The sequence below is a fragment of the Triticum aestivum genome, chromosome 4B (genome assembly GCF_018294505.1).
Source record: "Triticum aestivum cultivar Chinese Spring chromosome 4B, IWGSC CS RefSeq v2.1, whole genome shotgun sequence".
Taxonomy (NCBI): domain Eukaryota; kingdom Viridiplantae; phylum Streptophyta; class Magnoliopsida; order Poales; family Poaceae; genus Triticum; species Triticum aestivum.
In genome coordinates this window covers 454518031-454545723 of record NC_057804.1, presented here as the reverse complement: position 1 = coordinate 454545723, position 27693 = coordinate 454518031, and the positions used below count along the sequence as shown (strand labels likewise).

The 27693-nt window shown below is 48.6% G+C and overlaps 1 protein-coding gene across 1 annotated transcript; it reads left to right on the top strand.

The window, feature by feature from the left end:
* Window positions 1–6981: 6981 nt before the first annotated feature.
* LOC123094976 (protein NODULATION SIGNALING PATHWAY 2-like) lies at window positions 6982–8920 on the top strand. Its single transcript, XM_044516823.1, has one exon. The coding sequence runs from the start codon at window positions 7065–7067 to the stop codon at window positions 8748–8750; it is 1686 nt and encodes a 561-aa protein (XP_044372758.1). The 5' UTR covers window positions 6982–7064; the 3' UTR covers window positions 8751–8920.
* The last annotated feature ends 18773 nt before the right edge of the window (window positions 8921–27693 follow it).

Sequence of the window (27693 nt, the reverse complement as noted above, 5' to 3'; positions counted from 1 at the left end):
AGTAATTTTTTTTGGTATTTTTGGTTTATAGATCGGAAAGTAAAAGATTCCAAAATAGTAGATCGAAAACTAATATGATGGAAAATAGACCCGGGGGCCATTGGTCTCACTAGAGGCTTCTCTCAAGATAACAAATAATACGGTGGGTGAACAAATTACTGCCGAGCAATTGATAGAAAAGCGCAAAGTTATGACGATATCTAAGGCAATGATCATGAATATAGGCATGGCGTCCGTGTCAAGTAGACCAAAACGATTCTGCATCTACTACTATTATTCCACACATCAACCGCTATCCAGCATGCATCTAGAGTATTAAGTTCATAAAGAACGGAGTAACACATTAAGTAAGATGGCGTGATGTAGAGGAATTAACTCAAGCAATATGATGAAAATCCCATCTTTTTATCCTCGATGACAACAATACAATACGTGCCCTGCTGCCCCTACTGTCATTGGGAAAGGACACCGCACGATTGAACCCAAAGCTAAGCACTTCTCCCATTGCAAGAAAAACCAATCTAGTTGGCCAAACCAAACCGATAGTTAGAAGAGAATTACAAATATATTAAATCATGCATATAATAATTCAGAGAAGATTCAAATAATATTCATAGATAAGCTGATCACAAATCCACAATTCATCGGATCTCGGCAAACACACCACGGAAAAGTATTACATCGAATAGATCTCCAAGAACATCGAGGAGAACATGGTATTGAGAACGAAAGAGAGAGAAGAAGCCATCTACTGGACCTGTAGGTCTGTGGAAAACTACTCATGCTTCATCGGAAGGGCAATAGAGTTAATGTAGAAGCCTTCTGTGATCGAATCCCCCTCCGGCAGGGGGCCGGAAAAGGTCCCTACATGGGATCTCACGGGTACAGAAAGTTGCGATGGTGGAAAAGTGTTTTCGTGGATGCTTATTGTGGTTTGGGGATATATGGGAATATATAGGCGAAAGAATTAGGTCAGGAGGGTCATAGGGGTCCCACAAGGGTGGGGGGCACGTCCTACCCCCTGGGCGTGCCCTCCGTCCTTGTGGCCGCCTCGTGGCTCCTCCGACTTCATCTCCAAGTCTCCTGGTTGTCTTCTGGTCCAAGAAAAATCATCACGAAGGTTTTATTCCGTTTGGTATTCCTTTTCTACGAAACTCAAATACAAGGAAAAAATAGGAACTGGCACCGGACTCTAGGTTAATAGGTTAGTCCCAAAAATAATATAAAATAGCATATTAATGCATATAAAACATCCAAAATAGATAATATAATAGCATGGAACAATCAAAAATTGTAGATACGTCGGAGACATATCAATGACCACACCGTCACCTGCACGCTTGAGCATAGAACAACCATATTATCATGTAGCAGGCAAATGTTATTGCCCACGTACCTCTAGACAAGATCAATGGACATCGAGGTCACCATTGAGACTGCGGCCTAACTAGAAAATCCATCATTGTTGCATAGTCATGCCTACTGCCTCAATACACCATCCATAGATTGCATCTCAACGTCGATGGATGTCGGAGGAAAGACCTCCCTGCCACCGCCTTCATCAACTAGTGTTGTGGCTTAGCCAGACCACTAGCTAGTCTCTAGTAGTGGAGAGAGTATGGGAGGACAAAGAAGTAGGATAGGATGATTTAGGTTTGGTTGGAGGCATCTATTAGGAAGGGGGATACAACTGGAGGTGGCGGTGACAAGTGACTATAATGTGAAGAACACTTGAGTCTAGGAGATGAAGTTGCACACCCATTCACTCAACCAAGTCAACTAGTCTCACTCCTAGTTGTTATGTCTGGTTGTACTCATTGGTAGGTTTCCCTTTTATCTTTTTCAGCCAGAGTACACATTTCTACACAATCTGTTAGATAGTTTAGCCATGATACATGAAGACGCAGGAGATGCACATTAATGAGTTTGCAGATTGGGGTTTCTTTGGGTCCAATGAGGAAGATGTGGTGATATCGATTTAATGTGTTTTTAGTCTCAGAAACGGACACAACCTTAGTTATTTTACAAAAGTCAACATCCATTGAGAAAGGTGCAATTAATTTCTCTGCATCATAGCAATATTAGCATCCGCTAATTGTAAAATAACCATTTTTGTAGAAACTAGTAATGTATTTCATAAATTCAGCTTTCCCATCTTCCTATTCCAAAACTAGAATAATATATTTCCTCCTACGACAATAAACTTATGTAGTGCACTCACATCCTTCTTTAGTCTCTCTCTCTCTCTCTCTCACACACACACACACAATGTTGTAACCATTTAAATTCTTATGGTTTTAGAAGTCTACTAAATTGGTTTACGAGCTCCTGTCTAGCATACCATTTATCCAGGTTAGATCCTATTAAAGTAGGCTCACACCTGATTTCATAGAAAATTTCAGTGAGGCTGTCTCTAAAAAAACAAGCATTTTCAAACTTAAATAAAGAATGATTCTAGATTAAATGGCCACAGTCCAAGAGCAAAGGTGTGCAATAAGAAATGTACTCTTCTAAATAAGAAATCAAAGTTAAAGGGTATTTATTTTCTCAATTAGGACAAATGAAAATCCTATCTAATTTTTCATTGGTAGGAAATTGTTCCCATGGATATTGTTCATTCCAATTATGGGGATTCACTAGGCTCAGATTGTTCTATAATAGCACTAAAAAAACTCCAATGTCCTGGTTCTTTGTTTTTGTTTCAAAATATTTAACTTATGATGATTATAACGACGAGTCTCTAGTTTGATCAGTGGTTGAGTAATCAAGTTGTGAAGGATGTTGCCCTACATTTTTTAGCTCCTAACTATTATCAGAGGTAATTGAGCCCTAAGTTGTTTGCTCTTGAAAATGGATAGAAGTGCACGATCTATCCTAAAGTCTACACATATGGTTTAGAGAGTTGTCTTCTATCGTACCACCGACTAAATTAGAGAATTTGTGGAGATCTATTCCATGTTTTGTTTTGTTTTAAAAATGGAAGCGTTAGTGATCTCAACGTCACATTCAGTGTGCAACCACAAGAGTTCACCATGGCAAGTTTGCTCTCCCTAGCCTCGTCCTTTCCCAAAATCCCATATGATTCATCATTTGAAATGGAGGAAAGTGGAGAGTACTTGGTGGTCTCAACATACAAGTTTTAGTTTGTGGGTCCACCGTCTCTTTGTTGGCTATGAAGTTCCAAGGAAGCTTCCATCGAGTAGAAATGTAAGCTTCAAATTTGGTTCTGTATATACATAAAAACACTCTCGATGGACATGCACATGGTAACAGTCTGTGGTTGGCCGCATGAGCAAACTTGTATCTTCTGCAACACAGAATTGGAAAATGTGACCATCAGTGGTAACATAGCACGACATGAAGGAGAAAGTGCATAGGCTGGTTTTCGGCAACACAATTATATGAGCGTTATGGAATTTTGGAGCGAACAAAATCTATGAATTTTTAAGTAAACCATTTGTGATCTTTTTGGTAGCTTTCCTTGCCAAAGAGCTAGATCAGCAAAGGTTGTTTTAAAAAATTTCTAAGTGGGCTCTAGACTTGATAATTAAACACCCAACTGGCATTTAGTGTGCATGAAAAAGGAGAATGGTGGCTTATGAATGATATTAATCTCTACCTATTAAGTTAATGGATCAAGAGGTATATCAAAGATGTGAGGAAAATATGAACTATTGTACATAAGAAATATCTCAGGAATGACTGAATCATTTTGCTTGTAAAGCCCAAAACACCTCTAGATTATCACAAGGGTTCATGTGGGTTGGCAAGGCACTCAAGTTAGGTTATAGTTGGGTTGTGGGGGTGGGGAAAAATATGGTTTGGGGAATACACTTGGTTTGGTCCCCATAGTTTATTCAGTTCTCGCCCCTGTATACTATATGTCACCACCAATGTGTGAATTTAGTTGAGGTCTAGGATGGTCAAAACATTATTTTGACATTTAGGGGAGTCCCCCCTTTAATATCATGGAATCCTCGTACTGCCTTGAGCTGATTATCAAAGGGATCTCCTGGTCTAGTGCTAAGTATGCCCTCATTTGGCAGTATGACTCTAAAGGGGTTTACACTACTAGTTCTTTTGTATAACATTATTAATTTTAAGGGGTGTGTGTGTGTGGTGAAACCTATCTACATCCCCTCTGCGTGGTCTATGACTGTCCCACACAGTGTAAATGTTTTCCTGTGGTTGCCCTCTCATAAAAGCTTATGATGAAAGACAACCTAATTACCTAAGGAAAGAGGCCTTGAAAAATCACTTGTTTGTTGGTTGTGTTGGCTAAGCTAACGCGCCAACTTATTGCTACCTTCTTTAACCTCCCACTAGGACATGATCACATATTTGTAGCTAAATATTGTCTTGCTAGACAAAATCAAGTTGCACTTAACTCCATTTGTACCTATGTTATTTGGTGCATTTGGAAACTAGGATTGCACATGTTTTTGATAATGCCATTTGGTCTAATATTAAGTAGTTATGGTGGTTGATGTTGGTGACACTACAAAATTGGCTTGTCCTTTTCATGGATCAATACTTGGTAAAGGTGGAAGCAATCTCCTAAACATTTTCTACTCAAATGAGACATCCACACTCACTGTTGGTGGGAAGAATGACCTGGAAGATAACACAGAAGGTGTCTTGGCCATTCTCTTTTATCCAAGCTTTCCTTGACAGGTGCAATGCATGTAGGAACCCTAGCTTTCCTCTTGCTTCTCCAAGATCAGGCAATGATATGAAGCTAACTGCGCTCAACCCAATCACTCTGCTGGAGTTGGTACACTCTCCAAACTAGTCGCATGAGATTCAAGACTGACTCATCTTCAAATGTTGAAGTTGGGTGCAAGCTCCTGCTAAGGACCTGGTCCACTATTATGATATCTTTCTATCTTCCCCTGGCCCTAAAGCTTGTATGAAATTACCACCATGTATTTTGTTCTGTTTTTCACAAACTAAGACTAGCTGTTGAGAACAAGCATGAACTTTGTTTTTAGGCAACTCTTCTACTATATGGTTTTTGATGATCTATCAAACCCCAGGAGAGGTTGGCCTTTGTAGACTGGTCAAATATTGGGCTTCTGTAAAATATTGGGTACCATGGGCGGAGTTTATTTTTCTTCAATCATGTTTCGCGAATAAGCAAAGGTTGTGTATCATTCACTGATAGAAGGAAACAAAATGTGTACATGACATGTCACGAACACATACATGAGAAGGCGTGTGCATGGTACCCTGAGCAGAGACAAGGGGTGCTCAGTCCGAACAGAGAAAAAAACACAGACACATCTAAACCCACCGAGCCTAGGACTAGAGGGGCGGGCTGAACCGGCAAGGTGTTGAACATCTCCAGAGCCAACACTGGGGATGCCTCGAACATGCAAGATGGAGCCTTCCAGAAGGGAAGGGAAGCAACGTCATGACGCCGCCGCCATCCGATCCGAAGAACCAAACCATGGGTTTTCCCTGATGCTCGAAGACGGGCACAAATAAAGGCCATGACACTGCCTCCAGAAAGGGAAACAACACCCACGAGTGTCGTTGCTGCCAGCGTTGACAAACCGAGCAGAGCTTTCACCCTGGCCTTGGACCGAGCAATTCCATTGTCGCCATTTCAGGTATAGAGATTAGGAGGTCAATCCGCTGGTCGAGATCACCACATCAAAAGGAGGGTGGGGTTGCGCTTTCTACCGAAGCGGGAGGCACTGGGCGTCACCAAAAAACCGCGAGCTTTGGGACTGGTGTGGCGTGGAGGGTCAGAAACGTTGCGTGGTAAAAGGTTCCGGCACTGAGGATGGATGGCGACCGACGCCACCGACACGCTAGGAACTAGAAAGGGGAACACAACTCCAAGTTGTCGGGGCGTAGCCGCCGAACGCGCGGCGAGCCGAGGACTGGAGAGGGCGCAAGCATAGGAGCACAGCAGCCAGAGCGACGTTGGGGAGGACGTCGCCATGCCGTGGACACATGGAAATGAAGTTCCATGGCCGCTGGGACTGGAACCGCAATGACAAGGAATCCACCACGAGGCCTCAACCACCCACCAAGAATACTACCGTGACCACACAAACACGCAGGAGCCAGAATCACAGCTCGTAGGAGATGCGTTGGGGACGAGGAGCGGCCAGTGCCGAGGCAGGGGCGAGCCTCGGCCAGGTCGGCCGCCACTATCCAAGGGCCTCAAGCCCGTCCATGACCAACAGTAGAAGAGCGTTCCGTTGGGGGGGGGGGGAGGCGGGCCTCTAATGCATCAAGCAGCAACAACAGAGGAGTTGTGTCGATTGGAAGGGTAGGAGGCGGTGGAGGGATGAGCAGGCCAGACCCGTGTCGCCGCGCCGAGCCGACAAAGTGGACATAGCAGCCGACCGAGTAGGTGACACACAAGATCCGATTGGGAGGGGGGCGTGGCGCCGCGGCGTGCAGGGACGAGGCCGCCCCACCACCACCATCTCGGGGCACGGTGCGGCTTGCCGGCAGGCCCTCCGGCGGCGACATAGCGAAGGGGGTGGCGGAGAGGGAACCCAGCCGGCGGCGGCTAGCTTTCCCCGTGTCGCGAGACGTGGATGACGTGGGGTTTTCCACTCATCTTTTTCTTTAATCATTGGCCATTATCTTCTTCTTCTTAAATTTTATAGAATGAGAATCTAATATAAACCAGATTCCCGGTGAGTTATTAGAAAAAGAACAGATTCTCATTGTTTTTTCCTTGGCAAAAATAGAAAATCCTCATTCTCTTCTTTCTTAATGCAATAGGTAGAGTACTTGCCTCGTTGCTCAAAAAAGAATTAATGATCCATGTGATTTAACGAGAAAAACAAACTCCGCCCATGGTACACAATATTTTAGGCCCAGTTGGGAGGCTAGAACCTGTTGCTCGAGCTAATGCCGGTTTTGCCGAGTCCCGGCGCCCTGGATGGAACACCCTCCTCCATGACTATAAATAAGCGAGCTCCCGTGTCCTTCTGTACTTGTAAAATCCGTGCTCCCTGCCCACCGCTCTCCCCTCTGCTCCCACGCGCCAAAACATTCCAACGTGGAGACAACAAGTACAGCGTGACAACGAGGAAGCCATGGACGTGACCATGGAGGACATGGTCGGGGATCTCGAGATCTCCGGCTATAGCTCCATCTCCACCTCCCCGTCCTCCTCCCTTGACGACGGCATGGGGCTGTACGGGTGGAATGCGCTCTCCCCGGTCGCCGACTGGGGCCTGTTCTCCTCCGACGACGGCGGCCACGACCTCCACGGCCTGATCGAGTCCATGCTCTGCGATGACACTCTTATCGGCAAGCCCGACGAGCACCCAACCATGTTCACGGACGGTCCCTGCTACTCCAACGCCTCCGACCCGAGCAGCACCACCACGACGAACCCAGGCACGCCCGTGCAGCACGACGACATGCCGGACTGCAATCCCGAGAAAGGCCTCCGGCTGCTGCACCTGCTCATGGCCGCCGCCGAGGCGCTCTCCGGCCCGCACAAGAGCCGGGAGCTGGCACGGGTGATATTGGTTCGGCTCAAGGAGATGGTCTCCAGCACCAGCGGCAACGCTGGCGCATCCAACATGGAGCGCCTCGCCGCGCACTTCACCGACGCGCTCCAGGGGCTCCTAGATGGGTCCCACTCCGTGGCTGGGACCAGCAGGCAGGCCGCCATGGCCGCATCCCACCACCACAGCACCGGCGACGTCTTGACGGCATTCCAGATGCTCCAGGACATGTCGCCGTACATGAAGTTCGGCCACTTCACCGCGAACCAGGCGATCCTGGAGGCGGTGGCGGGCGACCGGCGCGTCCACATCGTGGACTACGACCTCGCCGAGGGCATCCAGTGGGCGTCTCTGATGCAGGCCATGACGTCACGACCCGACGGCGTGTCGCCTCCCCACCTGCGCATCACCGCCATCACGCGGAGTGGCGGGGGCGGTGCGCGAGCAGTCCAGGAGGCCGGACGGCGCCTCGCGGCCTTCGCCGGATCCATCGGGCAGCCCTTCTCGTTCGGACATTGCCGTCTGGACTCGGACGAGAGGTTCCGGCCGGCGACGGTCAGGATGGTCAAGGGGGAGACGCTCGTGGCCAACTGCATACTCCACCAAGCCGCGGCGACGACCACCGTCAGACGGCCCACTGGCTCGGTGGCGTCGTTCTTGACCGGCATGGCCTCTCTCGGGGCCAAGGTGGTGACGGTGGTGGAGGAGGAAGGGGAAGCGGAGAAGAGCGAGGAGGAGGCGAGCGACGCCGCGGCGGGAGGCTTCGTGGGCCGGTTCATGGAGGAGCTACACCGGTACTCAGCGGTGTGGGACTCGCTGGAGGCCGGTTTCCCGACACAGAGCCGGGTGCGCGGCCTCGTAGAGCGGGTCATCCTCGCCCCCAACATCGCCGGCGCCGTGAGCCGCGCGTACCGAGGGACGGACGGCGAGGGCAGGCGCGGGTGGGGCGAGTGGATGCGCGGGAGCGGGTTCGAGATGGTGCCGCTGAGCTGCTTCAACCACAGCCAGGCCAGGCTGCTCCTCGGGCTGTTCAACGACGGGTACACGGTGGAGGAGACGAGACCGAACAAGATCGTGCTCGGCTGGAAGGCCCGGCGGCTGCTGTCGGCCTCCGTGTGGGCGCCGCCGCCACTGTCGGTACCATCGTCGCCGGCAGAAGGGGTGTGCCAGCCCATGGGGATGGCGCCGGCCAGCGGCGGCTTTGGCCGGACGGAGTACGACTACGTTGACTCGTTCCTCGTGGAACCTGCTTACGCGCTAGTCTGAACTCTGAACTTTGCAAACAGGTTTTGCTTAGTCGATCATAGTTGGGGTAGTCAGCTTTAGCTCGAATCGTCGTGTAAAATATTCAGATGTAAAAAATCTAGTTGCTATGTTAGTGCAGTTCCCGTTCGTGTGTCAAAAACTGTCAATTGCAAGACGTTGAGAGTTGCTAAATCTAGGCCCAATCTACTTCTACTGATTGGCTTCTGACGTGTCGGTAGAAATCTGAGTTAGAACATATCAGTGAAAGTCAATTCTGATCTGTGATCCGAATATGACTGACTGTGATGTAGAAACATAATATGACTGACTGAATCTTATCAAGGGGAGATCGTGTCGTGCTGTAACTCCTTAAGCTTGCTTGGTGTTCTCACTTGCTTCGGCTGACAGAGCTTTTATCCTGAGAAAATCAGAGACAGGAACGATGATCCTTTCGTTGTCTACACTAATTTCTCATCACTTCACACAGAAACTGCACAACAAGCAATCTCAAGGTCACCAGAAATTGACTTTGACCTGACAATATATATACACAAGCAACATTATGAATAACAAAACAATAACTATTTTGTTATGCCTTGAAAGACTATTTAAACATAGAAAATTTTGTCTGGTGGCCAACTTTTTGGCCTGCAGATGAGTTTCCGTGACACCCACTAATGCATTTTAAATACCGCTGTACGTAACCTGTATAATTTCAGGACTTGAGAAAATCCCCTTCTACCCCCGAGCTCATTTGCCGAGCTCATTTGAGCTTGGGAAGAACAGTAAATTCCAAAAAAAATGAAAAAATATATCAAAAAAGTCTGAATTTTTTTGTGCAAACTTCAACAAATGTTCTCAGTGCTTGCAAATTTTCATGCCGAAATCACATTCATGGAGGTCTTGGCAAAAAAACAAAATCAACACTCCAAAATGCTTTTGAAATAGCATTTCGGGAGCAACAATTTTGTTATTTTACCACGATTTCTAGAAAAGTTTGCACAAAATAAAATTCAGATTTTTGAATTTTTTACTATTGTTTTGATTTTACTGTTCATCATAGAGCATTTGAGCTCGTGAGTAGATACTCCGCGACCTAAGACTTGCCACTGTTCTCCCTCGAAACTTTCTCTCCCTTTCTTAATGTTTTTTCTCTATTGATTACTCTAGCTCAAGAGTGTACCACCTTGTTTTTTTGGAAAACAACACTCCACTTTATTCCATTGAGATGTTCATAGGTATCATTACAAGATCATGTAAAGTGCCAAGCCAAATATGATGGCCAACTTATCCCTATAGGCGTTCTGAATAGGAAGCATCCTAATTTGTAGGGGCGTTATCGACGAACTCATCTTCAGAGATGAAGTCCCCTGTAACGCCCCGGTCAATACTAGTCCACGTACTAATACTACTCTTTTCCGCGCACTTTGTCCTCACTCGTGCGCATCCGGAATTAACTTTTCAGTCGGTCACCCATCCTTAAATTACTCCAAGCGAGGCATGCTGAACTTTGAGGTTTCGTTTGGATGGGCTCCCTCAAAAGAAAGTGCACCTTGTTGATATGAGTAATTTATAATTCCTATTAAGCCAAGATGTCATACACCCTATTCCTCTGAAAGGTACCGATGTCCCTGTCGGTCCAGCAAGAATGTTTCCTCTTGGCACACATCTGTACGCGTTAGTGCCAGTATCCACATGTGCATCATTTATGCATAACTGACCCGCACACGCCCGTACAATCGCGAAAGTCGACTCTGGTACCAATTGTAATGCCCTGGCCAAACACTATTTCCTGGACGTTGCGCCTAGGATCTAGACTAGCCCCATAGACTAACACTAGTCTTTCCTGCGCACTTTGTCCTCACTCGTGCGCACCCAGGATCAACTTCCCAGTCGGCCACTCATCCTCAAATGACTACAAGTTAGGCATGCTTAACTTTGAGGTTCTTTTTGAATGGGCTCCCGGAAAAAAGGTGCATCTTGGTAATATGAGTAGTATATCATTCCTGTTAAGCCAGGATGTCACATCCTCCATGCCCGACCAAGTTAATAGCTAGGGAAAACAAGCCAAATGAGTACTGTCGGTGTCATACATCGCGGGTGGTGTTGAAACATGCGGTACGCTACACTAGCGCCAAATAAAAAAAATACCACACACCCAAGATCATGCTGCTGGAAATAGATCACGGGGTCGGGTTTACCACTAGACGCACAGTCACCGCAGTGGAAGTAGAGTTGATGATGCTCGTAGTCGATCTCCTCCTTGCGTCGTCGGTCTCTCGCGAACAGTGAAGACCCATGAACGGTACCTCGTGGATTCCTCGAACGGTTCATCTGAGCACCGCAAGTGCGGTGCCTCCAAGATATCCACATGTGCGGGGTGCAGTGTCGGGAGGCGGAGTGCTAGGTCCGGTCGCCAGGCATGGGCGTGGGGAGTTGTGGCAGCGGCTGTCCAGGGTGGAAAAAGATCAACTCTAAATGGTGCGCGCACTCCCCTTTATATAAACCTCCAAGGTGAGCTTAACACCTAAGCCCACTAGGAGTCTACATCCATTTCCCACTCGGACCCAATCTGGATGGGCTGCAACCCCTTAAGTGTGCGACCCTATAGGTTCACGTACACATGGACATGACTAGAGTCGATAGTTGGTAGCGGCTCCTAGCAGAACATGCCAACTCCCATGTGTGCGTAAACTCGTTGGCGAACCTCGGCAATTTGTAATATGCAACATTCCTTTTTGCCTCACGATATATCTTGTCGAGCTCAAGGCGAGTACTTGTCACCCTTGTGGTAGCTCGATCTCTCTTCTTGAAACCGTGATACAGATTCCAGAACCGGGTTAACACTTAAGCCAGGTCGCATGGCCATGATTTTTGAATCTGATCACTCAGAGGGCCAAGAGAATATCTCTCAGTATAGGAGGGGCAAATCCCATCTTGGTCAGCCATGTCTCACGGCATGTCTCATGACTCACCCGAAAGCTACCTTTATAACTACCCAGTTAGAGTAGTGTTTGATAGACCCTAAGTGAATCGATCCTCATCCCGAGAACATGTGAGGACCTCAGGTCTAGGACATGGCATAAACATTGTACTTGAGACTAACATATGACAATATCTCGCTGCGTCTCAAAGTGGGTCTGTCTAACTCGGTGATCTCCATTCCCGAGTCCATAATATCGGTTTAGCATCTCCATGCACATGACTTGTGAAACATAGTCATTAACCAAGTCGTATACTAGTCAAGGATATGTGTGCGCATAACCTTGTCAGCTAGGGACCATTAGAACGATCATCACACAATACATAGTCCCACAAACAAGTCACATACTTATTAATACATATCATTGATGATGTTCAGGGACAATACAAAAGAATCATGAATACATAGGGAAATATCATCATCACATGATTGCCTCTAGGGATATCTCCAACAGTCTCTCACTTGCACTATAGTCAATCAATTAGGCATCGTATGCCCATGGAACCCATGTGCGCCTCATGCTTCGGCCGTGGGAGAGGCTTTCTCAATGTATCAACAACATTTGCATCCGTGTGTACCTTGCATATGTTTACATTAGATCTATCGACAATGTTGCGAATAAGGTTAAAACGCTCGAGTATGTGTCGGATTTTATGATGGTTTCGTGGTTCCTTGAGTTGCATGATAGTACCACTATTATCACAATAGAGGTCCAATGGATTGGATGAGCTCTAAACTACACCAAGATCAGAAATAAAATTCTTCACCCAAACACCTTCTTTTGCAGCTTCAGAAGCCGCAATGTACTCGGTCTCTGTTGTAGAATCAGCTACCGTATCTTGCTTGGAACTCCTCTAGCTCACTACTCCTCCATTCAGAATGAACACAAACCCAGATTGTGATTGACTATCGTACCTATCGGTTTGGAAGCTAGCATCGGTGTAACTCTTTACAACGAGCTCATACTCACCTCCATAAACCAAGAACACATCCTTAGTCCTTCTCAAGTACTTAAGGATATTCTTAACCGTTTTCCAGTGACACTCAGCTGGATCATCCTGGTACCTGCCCACCATGCTGAGACAAAGCTAACATTGGGATGACTACATACAATAGCAATAATGATGGACCTAATAGCCGAAGCATACGGAATCCCATCCATGCGTCTTCGCTCATCAGGAGTCGAAGGACTCTGAGGCTTGCTAAGACTAATGCCATGTGACATGGGCAAGAAAACCTTCTTGGAAACTTGCATATTGAACCGCTCCAACACCTTGTCAATATACGCACTCTGGCTTAATCCAATAAGATTTCTCGATCTATCTATATGGATCTTGGTTCCCAAAATATAAGCTGCTTCTCCCAAGTCCTTCATTGAAAAACTATTTTTCAATGAGTCCTTGACAGATTCAAGCATTTGAACATCATTTCCAATCAACAATATGTCATCCACATATAATATCAGAAATGCTACTGAGCTCCAAGTGACCTTCTTCAATACACAATGATCACAGTCGTTCTTGATGAAGCCAAACTGTTTTTCCGCTTCATTAAAACGAATGTTCCAATGCCGAGATGCTTGCCTCAATCTATAAATGGATCTCTGAAGCTTGCATACCATGCTAGAATTCTTTGGATCGATAAAACCCTCGGGTTGTGTCATATACATGTCCTCGGTTAAATTTCCATTATGGAAAGTTGTTAGATATCCATATGCCATATCTCATAATCAAAATATGCGGCTATAGCAAGAATGATCTGAATTGATTTAGGCATCGCTACCGGTGAGTAAGTCTCAGCATAGTCAACTCCTTGAACTTGTTGGTAACCTTTAGTGACAAGTCGAGACTCATGGACTGCGACATTTCCATCCATATCAGTTTTCTTTTTAAATATACATTTGCACCCAATAGCTCGAATGCCATCTGTCACATCAACCAAGTTCCAAATTTGATTGTCATCCATGGACTTTAATTCAAATCTCATGGCCTCAAGCCATAACTCGGAATCAGGGCTCACCATCTCTTCTGCATACATAGTCGGCTCGTTGTTCTCCAAGAACAACACATTGTAGTCGTGCAAATTGCACAACCTTTCCGACCTCCATGGAACTGGTGTCGACTCCACTACGGGTTCCCTGGCTAATTCTGGTGTGATAGAATCACCTACCGAAACGTCCCCGTGTGGTTCTCGAATTTCTTCGAGTCGGATCGTCCTACCACTAGCCTTCCAATTAAGAAACTCTTTCTCAAGGAAAACTCCATGTCGAGCGACAAACACTTTTCCCTCTTCGTAGTTGTAGAAGGAATATCCCAAGGTTTCCCTTGGATATCCCACGAATATACACCTGTCCGATTTGGGTGTGAGCTTGTCCGACTGGAGTCGCTTGACATATGTTTCACATCCCCAAACTTTCCAACAAGACAAATTGTGACTCTTTGCAATCCATATCTCATATGGTGTCTTATCTACGGACTTTGATGGTACCCAGTTTAGTGTGAAAGCTGCAGTTTCTAGAGCATATCCCCAAAATGACAAGGGTAAATCCCGAAGGAAATATGACCTAGAGGCAATAATAAAGTTAATATTTATTTCCTTATATCATGATAAATGTTTATTATTCATGCTATAATTGTATTAACTGGAAACATGATACATGTGTGAATATATAGACAAACATAATGTCACTAGTATGCCTTTACTTGACTAGCTCATTAATCAAAGATGGTTATGTTTCCTAACCATAGACATGAGTTGTCATTTGATTAACGGGATCACATCATTAGTAGAATGATGTGATTGACATGACCCATTCCGTTAGCTTAGCACTTGATCGTTTAGTATGTTGCTATTGCTTTCTTCATGACTTATACATGTTCCTATAACTATGAGATTATGCAACTCCCGTTTACCGGAGGAACACGTTGTGTGCTACCAAATGTCACAACGTAACTGGGTGATTATAAAGGAGCTCTACAGGTGTCTCCAAAGGTACATGTTGAGTTGACGTATTTCGAGATTAGGTTTTGTCACTCCGATTGTCGGAGAGGTATCTCTGGGCCCTCTCGATAATGCACATCACTATAAGCCTTGAAAGCAATGTAGCTAATGAGTTAGTTACAGAATGATGCATTATATAACGAGTAAAGAGACTTGCCGGTAACGATATTGAACGAGGTATTGAGATACCGATGATCGAATCTCGGGCAAGTAACATACCGATGACAAAGGGAACAACGTATGTTGTTATGCGGTTTGACCGATAAAGATCTTCGTAGAATATGTAGGAGCCAATATGAGCATCCAGGTTCCGCTATTGGTTATTGACCGGAAACGTGTCTCGGTCATGTCTACATAGTTCTCGAACCCATAGGGTCCGCACGCTTAAGGTTTCGATGATAGTTATATTATGAGTTTTGATATACCGAAGGTTGTTCGGAGTCCTGGATGTGATCACAGACATGGCGAGGAGTCTCAAAATGGTCGAGACATAAATATCGATATATTGGACAACTATATTTGGACACCGGAAAGGTTCTGAGTGAGATTGGGACAATACCGGAGCTCCGGGAGGCTTTCGGAACCCTCCGGGAGGTATATGGGCCTTATTGGGCCTTAGTGGAAAGGAGGGGAAAGGAGCAAAGGAGCCCCCCCCGCAAGCCCAATCCGAATTGGGAAGGGGGCCGACCCCCCTTTCCTTCCTCCCTCCTTCCTCTTCCTTCCCTCTCCTTCTCCTAATAGGAAAGGGGGGAGTCCTACTCCCGGTGGGAGTTGGACTCCCCCCTAGGGCGCGCCACCCCTCTTGGCCGCCCCCTCCTCCACTCATTTATATACGGGGAAGGGGGGCACCCCATAGACACAACAATTGATCTCTTGATCTCTTAGCCGTGTGCGGTGCCCCCCTCCATTGTAGTCCTACTCGATAATATTGTAGCGGTGCTTAGGCGAAGCCCTGCGACAGTAGAACATCAAGATCGTCACCACGCCGTCGTGCTGACGGAACTCTCCCTCGACACTCGGCTGGATCGGAGTTCGAGGGACATCATCGAGCTGAACGTGTGCTAGAACTCGGAGGTGTCGTAGTTTTGGTGCTTGATCGGTCGGGCCGTGAAGACGCACGACTACATAACCGCGTTGTTCTAATGCTTCTGCTTTCAGTCTACGAGGGTATGTGGACAATACTCTCCCCTCTCGTTGCTATGTATCACCATGATCTTGCGTGTGCGTAGGATTTTTTTTAAAATTACTACGTTCCCCAATAGTGGTATCAGAGCCTGGTTTTATGCGTAGATGTTATATGCACGAGTAGAACACAAGTGAGTTGTGGGCGATACAAGTCATACTGCTTATCAGCATGTCATACTTTGGTCCGGCGGTATTGTTGGATGAAGCGGCCCGGACCGACATTACGCGTATGCTTACGCGAGACTGGTTCTACCGACGTGCTTTGCACACAGGTGGCTGGCGGGTGTCAGTTTCTCCAACTTTAGTTGAACCGAGTGTGGCTACGCCCGGTCCTTGCGAAGGTTAAAACAACACTAACTTGACGAACTATCATTGTGGTTTTGATGCGTAGGTAAGAACGGTTCTTGCTCAGCCCATAGCAGCCACGTAAAATTTGCAACAACAAAGTAGAGGACGTCTAACTTGTTTTTGCAGGGCATGTTGTGATGTGATATGGTCAAGACGTGATGCTATATTTTACTGTATGAGATGATCATGTTTTGTAACCGAGTTATCGGCAACTGGCAGGAGCCATATGGTTGTCGCTTTATTGTATGAAATGCAAGCGCCCTATAATTGCTTTACTTTATCACTAAGCGGTAGTGAGGGAGTCCCGGATTAGGGGGTGTCCGGATAGCCAAACTATCACCGTTGGCTGGACTCCTGAACTATGAAGATACAAGATTGAAGACTTTGTCCCATGTCCGGATGGGACTTTCCTTGGCGTGGAAGGCAAGCTTGGCGATACGGATATGTAGATCTCCTACCATTGTAACCGACTCTGTGTAACCCTAACCCTCTCCGGTGTCTATATAAACCGGAGGGTTTTAGTCCGTAGGACGAACAACAATCATACCATAGGCTAGCTTCTAGGGTTTAGCCTCTTTGATCTCGTGGTAGATCTACTCTTGTACTACTCATATCATCAATATTAATCAAGTAGGAGTAGGGTTTTACCTCCATCGAGAGGGCCCGAACCTGGGTAAAACATCGTGTCCCTTGTCTCCTGTTACCATCCGCCTAGACGCACAGTTCCGGACCCCCTACCCGAGATTCGCCGGTTTTGACACCGACATTGGTGCTTTCATTGAGAGTTCCTCTGTGTCGTCGCCTTTAGGCCCGATGGCTCCTTCGATCATCAACAACGACGCGGTCCAGGGTGAGACTTTTCTCCCCGGACAGATCTTTGTATACGGCGGCTTTGCACTGCGGGCCAATTCACTTGGCCATCTGGAGCAGATCGAAAGCTACGCCCCTGGCCATCAGGTCAGATTTGGGAGTTTGAACTACACGGCCGACATCTGCGGAGACTTGATCTTCGACGGATTCGAGCCACAGCCAAGCGCACCGCACTGTCTCGATGGGTATGATCTAGCTCTGCCGCCAAACAGTGCCCTGGAGGCCGCACCAGCGTCCGCTCCAACCCTTAGCTCGGAGCCAACTTCGCCGATCGAGGACGAGTGGGTGGACACCGCCTCGGGGGCTACGATCTCTACGGCGATTGAGCCGAACACCATCCCTTTCCTTTGCAAAGCCCATGACTCCGAGGTGTCGGACTCCTCTCCGGACTCCGAACCTCCCGCGCCCCTGCCCACCAAATCTGATTGGGCGCCGGTTATGGAGTTCACTGCCGCGAACATCTTTCAGCACTCGCCCTTTGGCGACATCCTAAATTCACTAAAGTCTCTCTCCTTATCAGGAAAGCCCTGGCCGGACTATGGTCAGGAAGGTTGGGATGCGGACGACGAAGAAATTCAACGCCGACCCACCACCCACTTTGTAGCCACTGTCGATGATTTAACCGACATGCTCGACTTCGACTCCGAAGACATCGACAGTATGGACGACGATGCAGGAGAAAACCAAGAACCAGCACCTACAGGGCACCGGAAGGCCACCTCGTCATACGACATATACATGGTGGACACCCCAAAAGATGGGAATGGCAATGGAATAGCGGAGGACGACCCCTCCAAGAAACAGCCCAAGCGCCGGCGTCAGCGGCGCTGCTCTAAATCCCGCCACAGCAAAAACGGTGATTCCGGCACGAGAGATAATAACACCCCGGACAGTGCCGAAGACAACCCCCTCCAGCAGGATTCAGCACAGGAGGAGAGAGAAGCCAGCCCTCATGATAGAGCGGCAGACAGAGAGGTAGAGGACGATAATTATATGCCTCACTCCGAAGATGAAGCAAGCCTCGACGACGACGAATTTGTCGTGCCCGAGGATCCCGTCGAACAAGAGCGTTTCAAGCGCAGGCTTATGGCCACGGCAAGCAGCCTTAAGAAAAAGCAGCAGCAGCTTAGAGCTGACCAAGACTTGCTAGCTGACAGATGGACCAAAGTCCTTGCAGCCGAAGAGTACAAACTCGATCGCCCCTCCAAGAGCTACCCAAAACGCAGGCTGCTACCCCAATTAGAGGAGGAAGCACCCAAACCTACATCACCAACACATGATGCGGCCGACCGGCCACCTCGTGGCCGCGACAGAGAGGCCTCTAGGCCCTCCACTAAAACCGCACCCCGGCGTCGCTCGAAAAGTACAAAGCCATGGGGAAATGCGCCAGACTTGCGAGACACATTGGAGGACAAGGCAAGGCAAATAAGATCGATCTACGGATCGCGTGGGTGCCCCACGACACGTGATGACAACCGTCACGCCGGATACAGCAATTCCGGCCGGGCCGAACACAGTAGACAAAGCTCATTTGAGCTGCGTCGTGATATAACCCAATACAGAGGCGCCGCACACCCACTATGCTTCACAGACGAAGTAATGGATCATCAAATCCTCGAGGGTTTCAAACCCGTAAACATTGAATCATACGACGGCACAACAGATCCTGCGGTTTGGATCGAGGACTATCTCCTTCACATCCACATGGCCCGCGGTGACGATCTACACGCCACCAAATACCTCCCACTCAAGCTTAAAGGACCAGCTCGGCATTGGCTCAACAGCTTGCCAGCAGAATCAATTGGTTGTTGGGAAGACCTGGAAGCCGCATTCCTTGATAACTTCCAGGGCACATATGTGCGACCACCAGACGCCAATGACCTAAGCCACATAATTCAGCAGCCAGATGAATCAGCCAGACAATTCTGGACACGGTTCTTAACCAAGAAAAATCAAATCGTTGACTGTCCGGATGCAGAGGCCCTTGCAGCCTTCAAACATAACATCCGCGACGAGTGGCTTGCCCGGCACCTAGGACAGGAAAAGCCGAAATCCATGGCAGCCCTCAGATCACTCATGACCCGCTTCTGCGCGGGAGAGGACAGCCGGCTAGCTCGCAGTAACAACCTGACCAAAAACCCTGGTAGTTCGGATACCAAGGACAGCAATGGCAGGTCGCGTTGTAACAAGCACTAGCGCCGCATTAACGGCGATAATGCTGAAGATACGATGGTCAATGCCGGATTCAGAGGCTCTAAACCCGGTCAGCGGAAAAAGCCGTTCAAAATGAATACTCAGGGACCGTCCAATTTGGACCGAATACTCGATCGCTCGTGCTAGATACATGGCACCCCCGAAAAACCAGCCAACCACACCTACAGGGATTGTTGGGTGTTCAAGCAGGCAGGCAAGTTAAATGCCAAAAACAAAGACAAGGGGCTACATAGCGATGACGAGGAGGATCCCCGGCCGCCGAACAATAGAGAACAGAAGGGCTTTCCCCCACAAGTGCGGACGGTGAACATGATATACGCAACCCACATACCCAAAAGGGAGCGGAAGTGTGCACTAAGGGACGTATACGCGATGGAGCCAGTCGCCCCAAAGTTCAACCCGTGGTCCTCCTGCCCGATCACTTTTGATCGAAGGGACCACCCCACTAGCATCCGCCACGGCGGATTTGCCGCATTGGTTCTTGACCCAATCATTGACGGATTTCACCTCACTAGAGTCCTGATGGACGGCGGCAGCAGCCTGAACCTGCTTTACCAGGATACAGTGCGCAAAATGGGCATAAACCCCTCAAGGATTAAACCAATAAAAACGACCTTTAAAGGCATCATACCCGGTGTAGAGGTGAACTATACAGGCTAAGTTACACTCAAAGTGGTCTTCGGATCCCCGGATAACTTCCGAAGCGAGGAATTAATCTTTGACATAGTCCTGTTCCGCAGCGGCTATCACGCACTGCTCGGACGAACCACATTTGCAAAGTTCAATGTGGTGCCGCACTATGCATACCTCAAGCTCAAGATGCCAAGCCCTCGAGGAGTAATCACGGTCAATGGAAACACCGACCGCTCTCTCCGAACGGAGGAGCATACGGCGGCCCTCGCGGCGGAAGTACAAAGCAGCCTCTTAAGGCAATTCTCGAGTCCGACTACTAAACGTCCGGACACCATCAAGCGCGCCCGGAGTAACCTACAACAAGACCGCCTGGCACGTTCCGAGCACGTATAGCAATGCGGCCCCAACCCCAGCCCTCGCAAAATTGCGAGACCAGTACCACGCGTACATAACTACGCTCTGGAGATACCATGGGCATAGGGGGAGGGGCACAACCATGGCATGCCCAGAGTGCGGCTCAACCGCACCAGGGGCTCCCAGTTGTGTCATTATTTTTTTTCTTATTCTTAGGACTCCGTTTTCCAGAAGCCCTATCCGGCAGTAGAATTGCAGAACTCACGATGCAACAGCCAGGGAAGCAGAAAAGCTACATCGAGTATCCAGGTGGTCTCTATTACGAGCAGTATACCTGTTTTACATACCATCCCGCAGCCTACCCCTGGAGGGGGACATGTTAAATAGTCCCATCCCTTGCTTATCTCACTATTTGTATCGTTCTTCTTTCATTGCAGTATCTTTTGAATAAACAATACATAGCTTCTGCTTATTATTGCATTCCTTTTTTTTCATAAATGTTCATCTATGACATGTTGCACCCGTACAACTTGGTACGGTCAATACACCAGGGGCTTAAGTACCCCAAAACATGGTGTGATAAGTCCGAACACTTTCACAAGTGCGGCACCCCGAACTTATAGCATTATATGCATCGGCTCCGAATCATGTCTTGGGTCAATAGTTGGGTTTGCCCGGCTCCCATGTTTTGGTACCTTACGTTCCGTTATATCGGCTAAGGTAGCGCTGGGAGAACCACTGCGATTGTGCCCCGGTTGAGCTGGGTTGAGCACCTCAGTGGAGAAAGCTAAAACTGACCGTCATGATAGGGCGAGAGCCGGTCGCTGTTCGAGAGGTTTTTTCGGGTCCCTAAAGACTCATGCCGCTTAGAGCGAGGAGTCGGCATTGTCCGGCCAAGGCGTGGATAGCGCCCCGAACTCGGTCTCCCGAATACCAGGGGCTTCGCCGAAATTTAAAATTATAGAATTCTATGGCTAAGTGAGAGTGTTCAAGCATTATAGTCCGGTTGCCTCGTTCGTCGTGTTGAACGCCTCCCTCGAAGGACCCAAGAATGGGAACAAGAGCGCTCAAGTTTATCCCGAACACCCCAGCACTCGTGGCATGGGGGCTGAAGCCAATGACTCGCCATCTCTCAAATTTGATAAACGGCCGCACAGAAGGTAATATTTTAAATTAACAAGCGTTGCTTAGCGCATATGAACAAAGTTTTCAGCGTACAGGATAACAAATGCGAGTCTACTAAAAATTACATCTTTGGAGAATTCACCCGCTATAAGGCGGGCACCCTTCAGGATGCCCTCATAGTACATCTCGGGCTTGCGATACTCCTTGCCCGGCGGTGGCGCGTCCGTCACAAGCTTCTCAGCGTCCATCTTGCCCCAGTGCACTTTAGCACGGGCAAGGGCCCGACGGGCACCTTCAATGTAGACGGAGTGCTTGATGACTTCAATCCATGGACAAGCGTCCACTAGCCGCCGCACCAGACCGAAGTAGCTCCCAGGCATGGCTTCTTTAGGCCACAGCCGAACTATGAGGCCCTTCATGGCCTGTTCGGCCACCTTGTGGAGCTCGACCAGCTGCTTCAGCTGGTCGCTCAGGGGCACCGGATGTCCGGCCTCAACATATTGAGACCAGAACACCTTTTCCGTCGAGCGCCCCTCCTCAGCTCGGTAGAACGCAGCAGCATCGGACACACTATGAGGCAGATCTGCGAACGCTCCTGGAGAGCTCCGGATTCGGGTAAGTAACAGATAATTCACTTTTACATGCTTGCTTTGCATATAGAATGCCTTACCCGCCGCTATCTTTTTTATCGCCTCAATCTCCTGGAGGGCCTTCTGGGCTTCGGCCTTAGCGGCTTTGGCACTCTCAAGAGCCAAGGTGAGCTCGGACTCTCGAGTCTTCGAGTCACGCTCCAAACTCTCGTGTTTTTCCACGAGAGCCTGGAGCTCTTGCCGCACCTCCGCCACCCGCGCCTCCTGCTTCTCTCGCTCGGTGCGCTCCGCGGCCGCACTGTTTTCGGCCTTGGACACCGCTTCCTTCAGGGTCGCCACCTCGTTCGTGGCCCCTGCAATACTCATGTTATTCCTGTCATTTTCTGCAACCAAATCCTTTCTATAAGGTATTACTTTAATAAGGTATTACTTACCTTCCTTGTCCTCGAACTGCTTCTTGGCAAGGCCGAGCTCGTTCTCGGACCACTCGAGGCTCTCCTTCAATGCATTGACCTCCGCAGTCAGTGCGGCAGAGGTCAGCAACGCAGCTTGCACCCCCATATTGACATATTTATGTTAGACTCCTACGTATATCTTTTTAGATCCTCAGCTCGACTTTTCTTTCCGAACACCGAACTAAGCATCAGGGGCTACTGTCTATGCGGTAATATTCTTACATATCTTAAAAACTTACCTCAAAGCCTGTTAGAAGGCTGGTACAGGCTTCAGTCAGCCCGCTCTTGGCAGAGTGAACTTTCTGGATCACCGCACTCATGATAATGCGGTGCTCCTCGTCGATGGAGGCGCTGTTAAGCGCCTCCAGCAAGCTATCCGGTGCCTTTGGTTGGACGGAGGCCACCGGCGTCACAGTCTTGCCCTTCTTACGAAGGGGCCGCCTGCAGGACTCCTGAATCATTGAAGGTTCCGGTGCGGAGTCTGGCCCAGGGCCGGACTTAGAACCCTTTGGTGTTTGATCCCCCTTATGCCCAAAGTATGGGAGGTTGCCTTGCGGCACCTCTGGGACCTCCTCCTCCTGGATGGGCCCCTTTTGGGACCCCACCTCGGCGTCATCAGCAGCGCGAGGAGAGGAGGCGGCCAGAAGTGAAGTGCTATTCACGTCTGATGGAGCCAGGGAGCCGCTCGTTGAAATGTCGAGCCCGTCCTTGGGCGGGCTGCAGGGTTGTATTCGGCATTAGGAGATTCTATGCGACAAACGAAACGCCATGAATTATTCCGGTATCCGGACACTAACGATGTCGCCAGGGGCTTAGCCCTCGGTGGCCACTCCTCTTCGCCGTCGTCGATGTTGGTGGAGTAGTCCGGAGGAAGGGTCCTTCCCTTCTTGGACAGTCCGGCCTCCCTAGTTGGGGAGGCCTTCCTTTTCTTCTCTCCCCCACTGGGGGAGAAGCCTCTTCTCGTCTTCGCGGGAGGAGTCCACCTCGGAGTCATCAGACGATGAGTCCGATAACACCTGACGCCGGGAACTCTTTCGGGTTCCCATGGCCTTCTTATTGGCCTTCTTATCCGGCACCACGTGAGGTGCCGGAACCAGCAGCCCCGTCAATCGGGCGTCCGCTGGGTCTTCTGGTAAGGGAGCCGGACAATTAACCTGCCCGGACTTCTTCTGCCAGGCCTGTCAAAGGTAAGGGAGTTTAGATCCCGCATAGAGTCAAACTATGAAAAACAAGTGTCCTGTAATGGGTAAAATAGCTTACCTCGCCGGTTTGACGTTGCGAGCTGAATCCGCGATCTTCGGTAGTGGATGGGGGAGCTTCGGCGCCCTTGAACAACACCTTCCAGGCATCTTCGTACGTAGTGTCGAAGAGCCTGCTCAAGGTTTGGTGTTGTGCCGGATCAAACTCCCACAAGTTGAAGGCCCGTTGTTGGCACAGGAGGATCCGGCGGATGAGCATGACCTGGACTACGTTGATGAGCTTGATCTTCTTGTGCACAAGGTTTTGGACGCAGGTTTGGAGTCCGGTCAGCTCTTCCAAATCACCCCATGTCAGGCCCTTCTCTTTCCAGGAGGTGAGCCGTGTGGGGATGCCAGATTGGAATTCGGGGGCCGCTGCCCATTCAGGGTCACGTGGCTCGATGATGTAGAACCACCCCGATTGCCACCCCTTTATTGTCTCCACGAAGGAGCCCTCAAGCCATAGGACGTTGGTCATCCGGCCCACCATGGCGCCTCCGCGGCCGCCCACTACCTTCGGCTTGACATTAAAAGTCTTCAGCCATAAGCCGAAGTGGGGCTGGATGCAGAGGAAGGCCTCGCACACGACGATGAATGCCGAGCTGTTGAGGATGAAGTTTGGGGCCAGATCGTGGAAATCTAGGCCATAGTAGAACATGAGACCCCGGACAAATGGGTGAAGTGGAAAACCTAGTCCGCGGAGGAAGTGGGTGAGGAACACCACCCTCTCATGGGGCCTGGGGGTGGGAAGGAGGTGCCCCTTGTCGGGGAGCCGATGCGCGATGTCGCTGGACAAGTATCCAGCCTTCCGTAGCTTTTTGACTTGTTCCTCCGTTACGGAGGAGATCATCCACTTGCCTCCCACTCTGGACATGGCTGGAGAAGGTTGAGGAGGGATGTGCGGACTTGGGCGCTGGAGCTCGAGTGCGCGGAAATGGATGAGCAAAGGAGGAAGAACGCGCAGGTGAAAAGGTGGATCCTTATCTCCTTATATGGACGGACGAAGCTATGCGTCCCCCACCAGCCTGGTAAAACTCGCTTATCTCCCAAGCGCCATAATCAATGGCGCGGTTGGATTACCCACGCTCGTATTGATGAGAATCCCGGAATAAGGGGGCACGATCTCCGCTTTGATAAGACGTGCCAAAGAAACCGCCTGGCTAAACACGCTGAGGTGGGACAGTAAAAACGATTCCAATAAAGGCTTGGCCGCGGTGTGACGTCACGCCGCAGAATACGTCAGCAGATTGAATTTGTGTAAAGATTATTCTCTCTACGATGGTGTGTGGAACTTATTTTGCAGAGCCGGACACTATCCTTGTGTTCAAAATCTTCTATGAAGTATTCGGAGGAGGAACCCGCCTTGCAATGACGAAGACAATATGCGCGCTGGACTCGTCGTCATTGAAGCCTGGTTCAGGGGCTACTGAGGGAGTCCCGGATTAGAGGATGTCCGGATAGCCGAACTATCACCGTTGGCCGGACTCCTGGACTATGAAGATACAAGATTGAAGACTTCGTCCCGTCTCCGGATGGGACTTTCCTTGGCGTGGAAGGCAAGCTTGGCGATACGGATATGTAGATCTCCTACCATTGTAACCGACTCTGTGTAACCCTAACCCTCTCCGGTGTCTATATAAACCAGAGGGTTTTAGTCCGTAGGACGAACAACAATCATACCATAGGCTAGCTTCTAGGGTTTAGCCTCTTTGATCTCGTGGTAGATCTACTCTTGTACTACCCATATCATCAATATTAATCAAGCAGGAGTAGGGTTTTACCTCCATCGAGAGGGCCCGAACCTGGGTAAAAACATCGTGTCCCTTGTCTCCTGTTACCATCCGCCTAGACGCACAGTTCGGGACCCCCTACCCGAGATCCGTCGGTTTTGACACCGACAGGTAGAGATAGTCGTAGAAGTAATAGATGGCGAAACGACAACGATGCTACGATGGAGATCAAGGTGTCGTGCCGGTGACGATGGTGATCACGACGGTGCTTCGGAGATGGAGATCACAAGCACAAGATGATGATGGCCATATCATATCACTAATATTGATTGCATGTGATGTTTATCCTTTATGCATCTTATTTTGCTTTGATTGACGGTAGCATTATAAGATGATCTCTCACTAATTATCAAGAAGTGTTCTCCCTGAGTATGCACCATTGCGAAAGTTCTTCGTGCTGAGACACCACATGATGATCGGGTGTGATAGGCTCTACGTTGAAATACAACAGGTGAAAAATAGTTGCACACGCGGAATACTCAGGTTAAACTTGACGAGCCTAGCATATACAGATATGGCCTCAGAAGACGGAGACCGAAAGGTCAAACGTGAATCATATAGTAGATATGATCAACATAGTGATGTTCACCATTGAAAACTACTCCATCTCACGTGATGATCGGACATGGTTTAGTTGATTTGGATCACGTGATCACTTAGATGACTAGAGAGATGTCTGTCTAAGGGGGAGTTCTTTAGTAATATGATTAAATGAACTTAAATTTATCATGAACTTAGTACCTAATAGAATTTTGCTTGTCTATGTTTGTTGTAGATAGATGGCTCATGCTGTTATTCCATTGAATTTTAATGCGTTCCTTGAGAAAGCTAAGTTGAAAGATGATGGTAGCAATTACACGGACTGGGTCCATAACTTGAGGATTATTCTCATTGCTTCACAGAAGAATTACTTCCTGGAAGCACCGCTGGGTGCCAGGCCTGCTATAGATGCAACTGACGACATTAAGAACGTCTGGCAGAGCAAAGCTGATGACTACTCGATAGTTCAGTGTGCCATGCTTTACGGCTTAGAACCGGGACTTCAACGATGTTTTGAACGTCATGGAGCATATGAGATGTTCCAGGAGTTGAAGTTAATATTTCAAGCAAATTCCCGGATTGAGAGATATGATGTTTCCAATAAGTTCTATAGCTGCAAGATGGAAGAGAATAGTTCTGTCAATGAACATATACTCAAAATGTCTGGGTATAATAATCACTTGATTCAACTGGGAGTTAATCTTCCTGATGATAGTGTCATTGATAGAATTCTTCAATCACTGCCACCAAGCTACAAGAGCTTCGTGATGAACTATAATATGCAAGGGATGGACAAGACTATTCCCGAGCTCTTTGCAATGCTAAAAGCTGCAGAGGTAAAAATCAAGAAGGAGCATCAAGTGTTGATGGTCAATAAGACCACCAGTTTCAAGAAAAAGGGTAAAGGGAAGAAGAAGGGGAACTTCAAGAAGAACAACAAACAAGTTGCTGCTCAAGAGAAGAAACCCAAATCTGGATGTAACGCCCCGGATCCGATGCGCCAGGTGTCCGCCAGTTATTCGTCGTTGTTGCCATGTCATTTTCCTGCGTGTTGCATTTTATCATGTCATCATGTGCATCTCATTTTGCATACGTGTTCGTCTCATGCATCTGAGGATTTTCCCCATTGTCCGTTTTGTAATCCGGCGCTCCTATGTCCTCCGGCGTTCCCCTTTTGTCTCTCGTTGTGAGTGGGTGTTAAACTTTCTCGGAATGGCCCGAGGCTTGTCAAGTGGCCTTGGTATAGCACCGGTAGACCGCCTGTCAAGTTTCGTGCCATTTGGAGGTCGTTTGATACTCCAACGGTTAACCGGGTAACCATAAAAGCCTCCTTCTCTTTGCAGCTCAACACCCCCTCCAAAGTGGCCCAAAACCCATCTAACTCCCCTCCATGCTCTCGGTCGTTCGATCACGATCGCGTGGCCGAAAACCGCTCCTCATTTGGACTCTCCTAGTTCCCTCTACCTATATATATGCCCTCCCCCGAAATTTCGCAGTCAAATCGTAGACGAAACCCTAATTTTCCCCTTCCTCCCGCAGCCGGACGCGTCCGCCCGCGCCGGACACGTCCGTGCCGGCTGCCGCAGCCACTCCCCTCGGGCCACGTGTGCTCCTCCGCCGTCCCCGCGCCGCCGGCCCA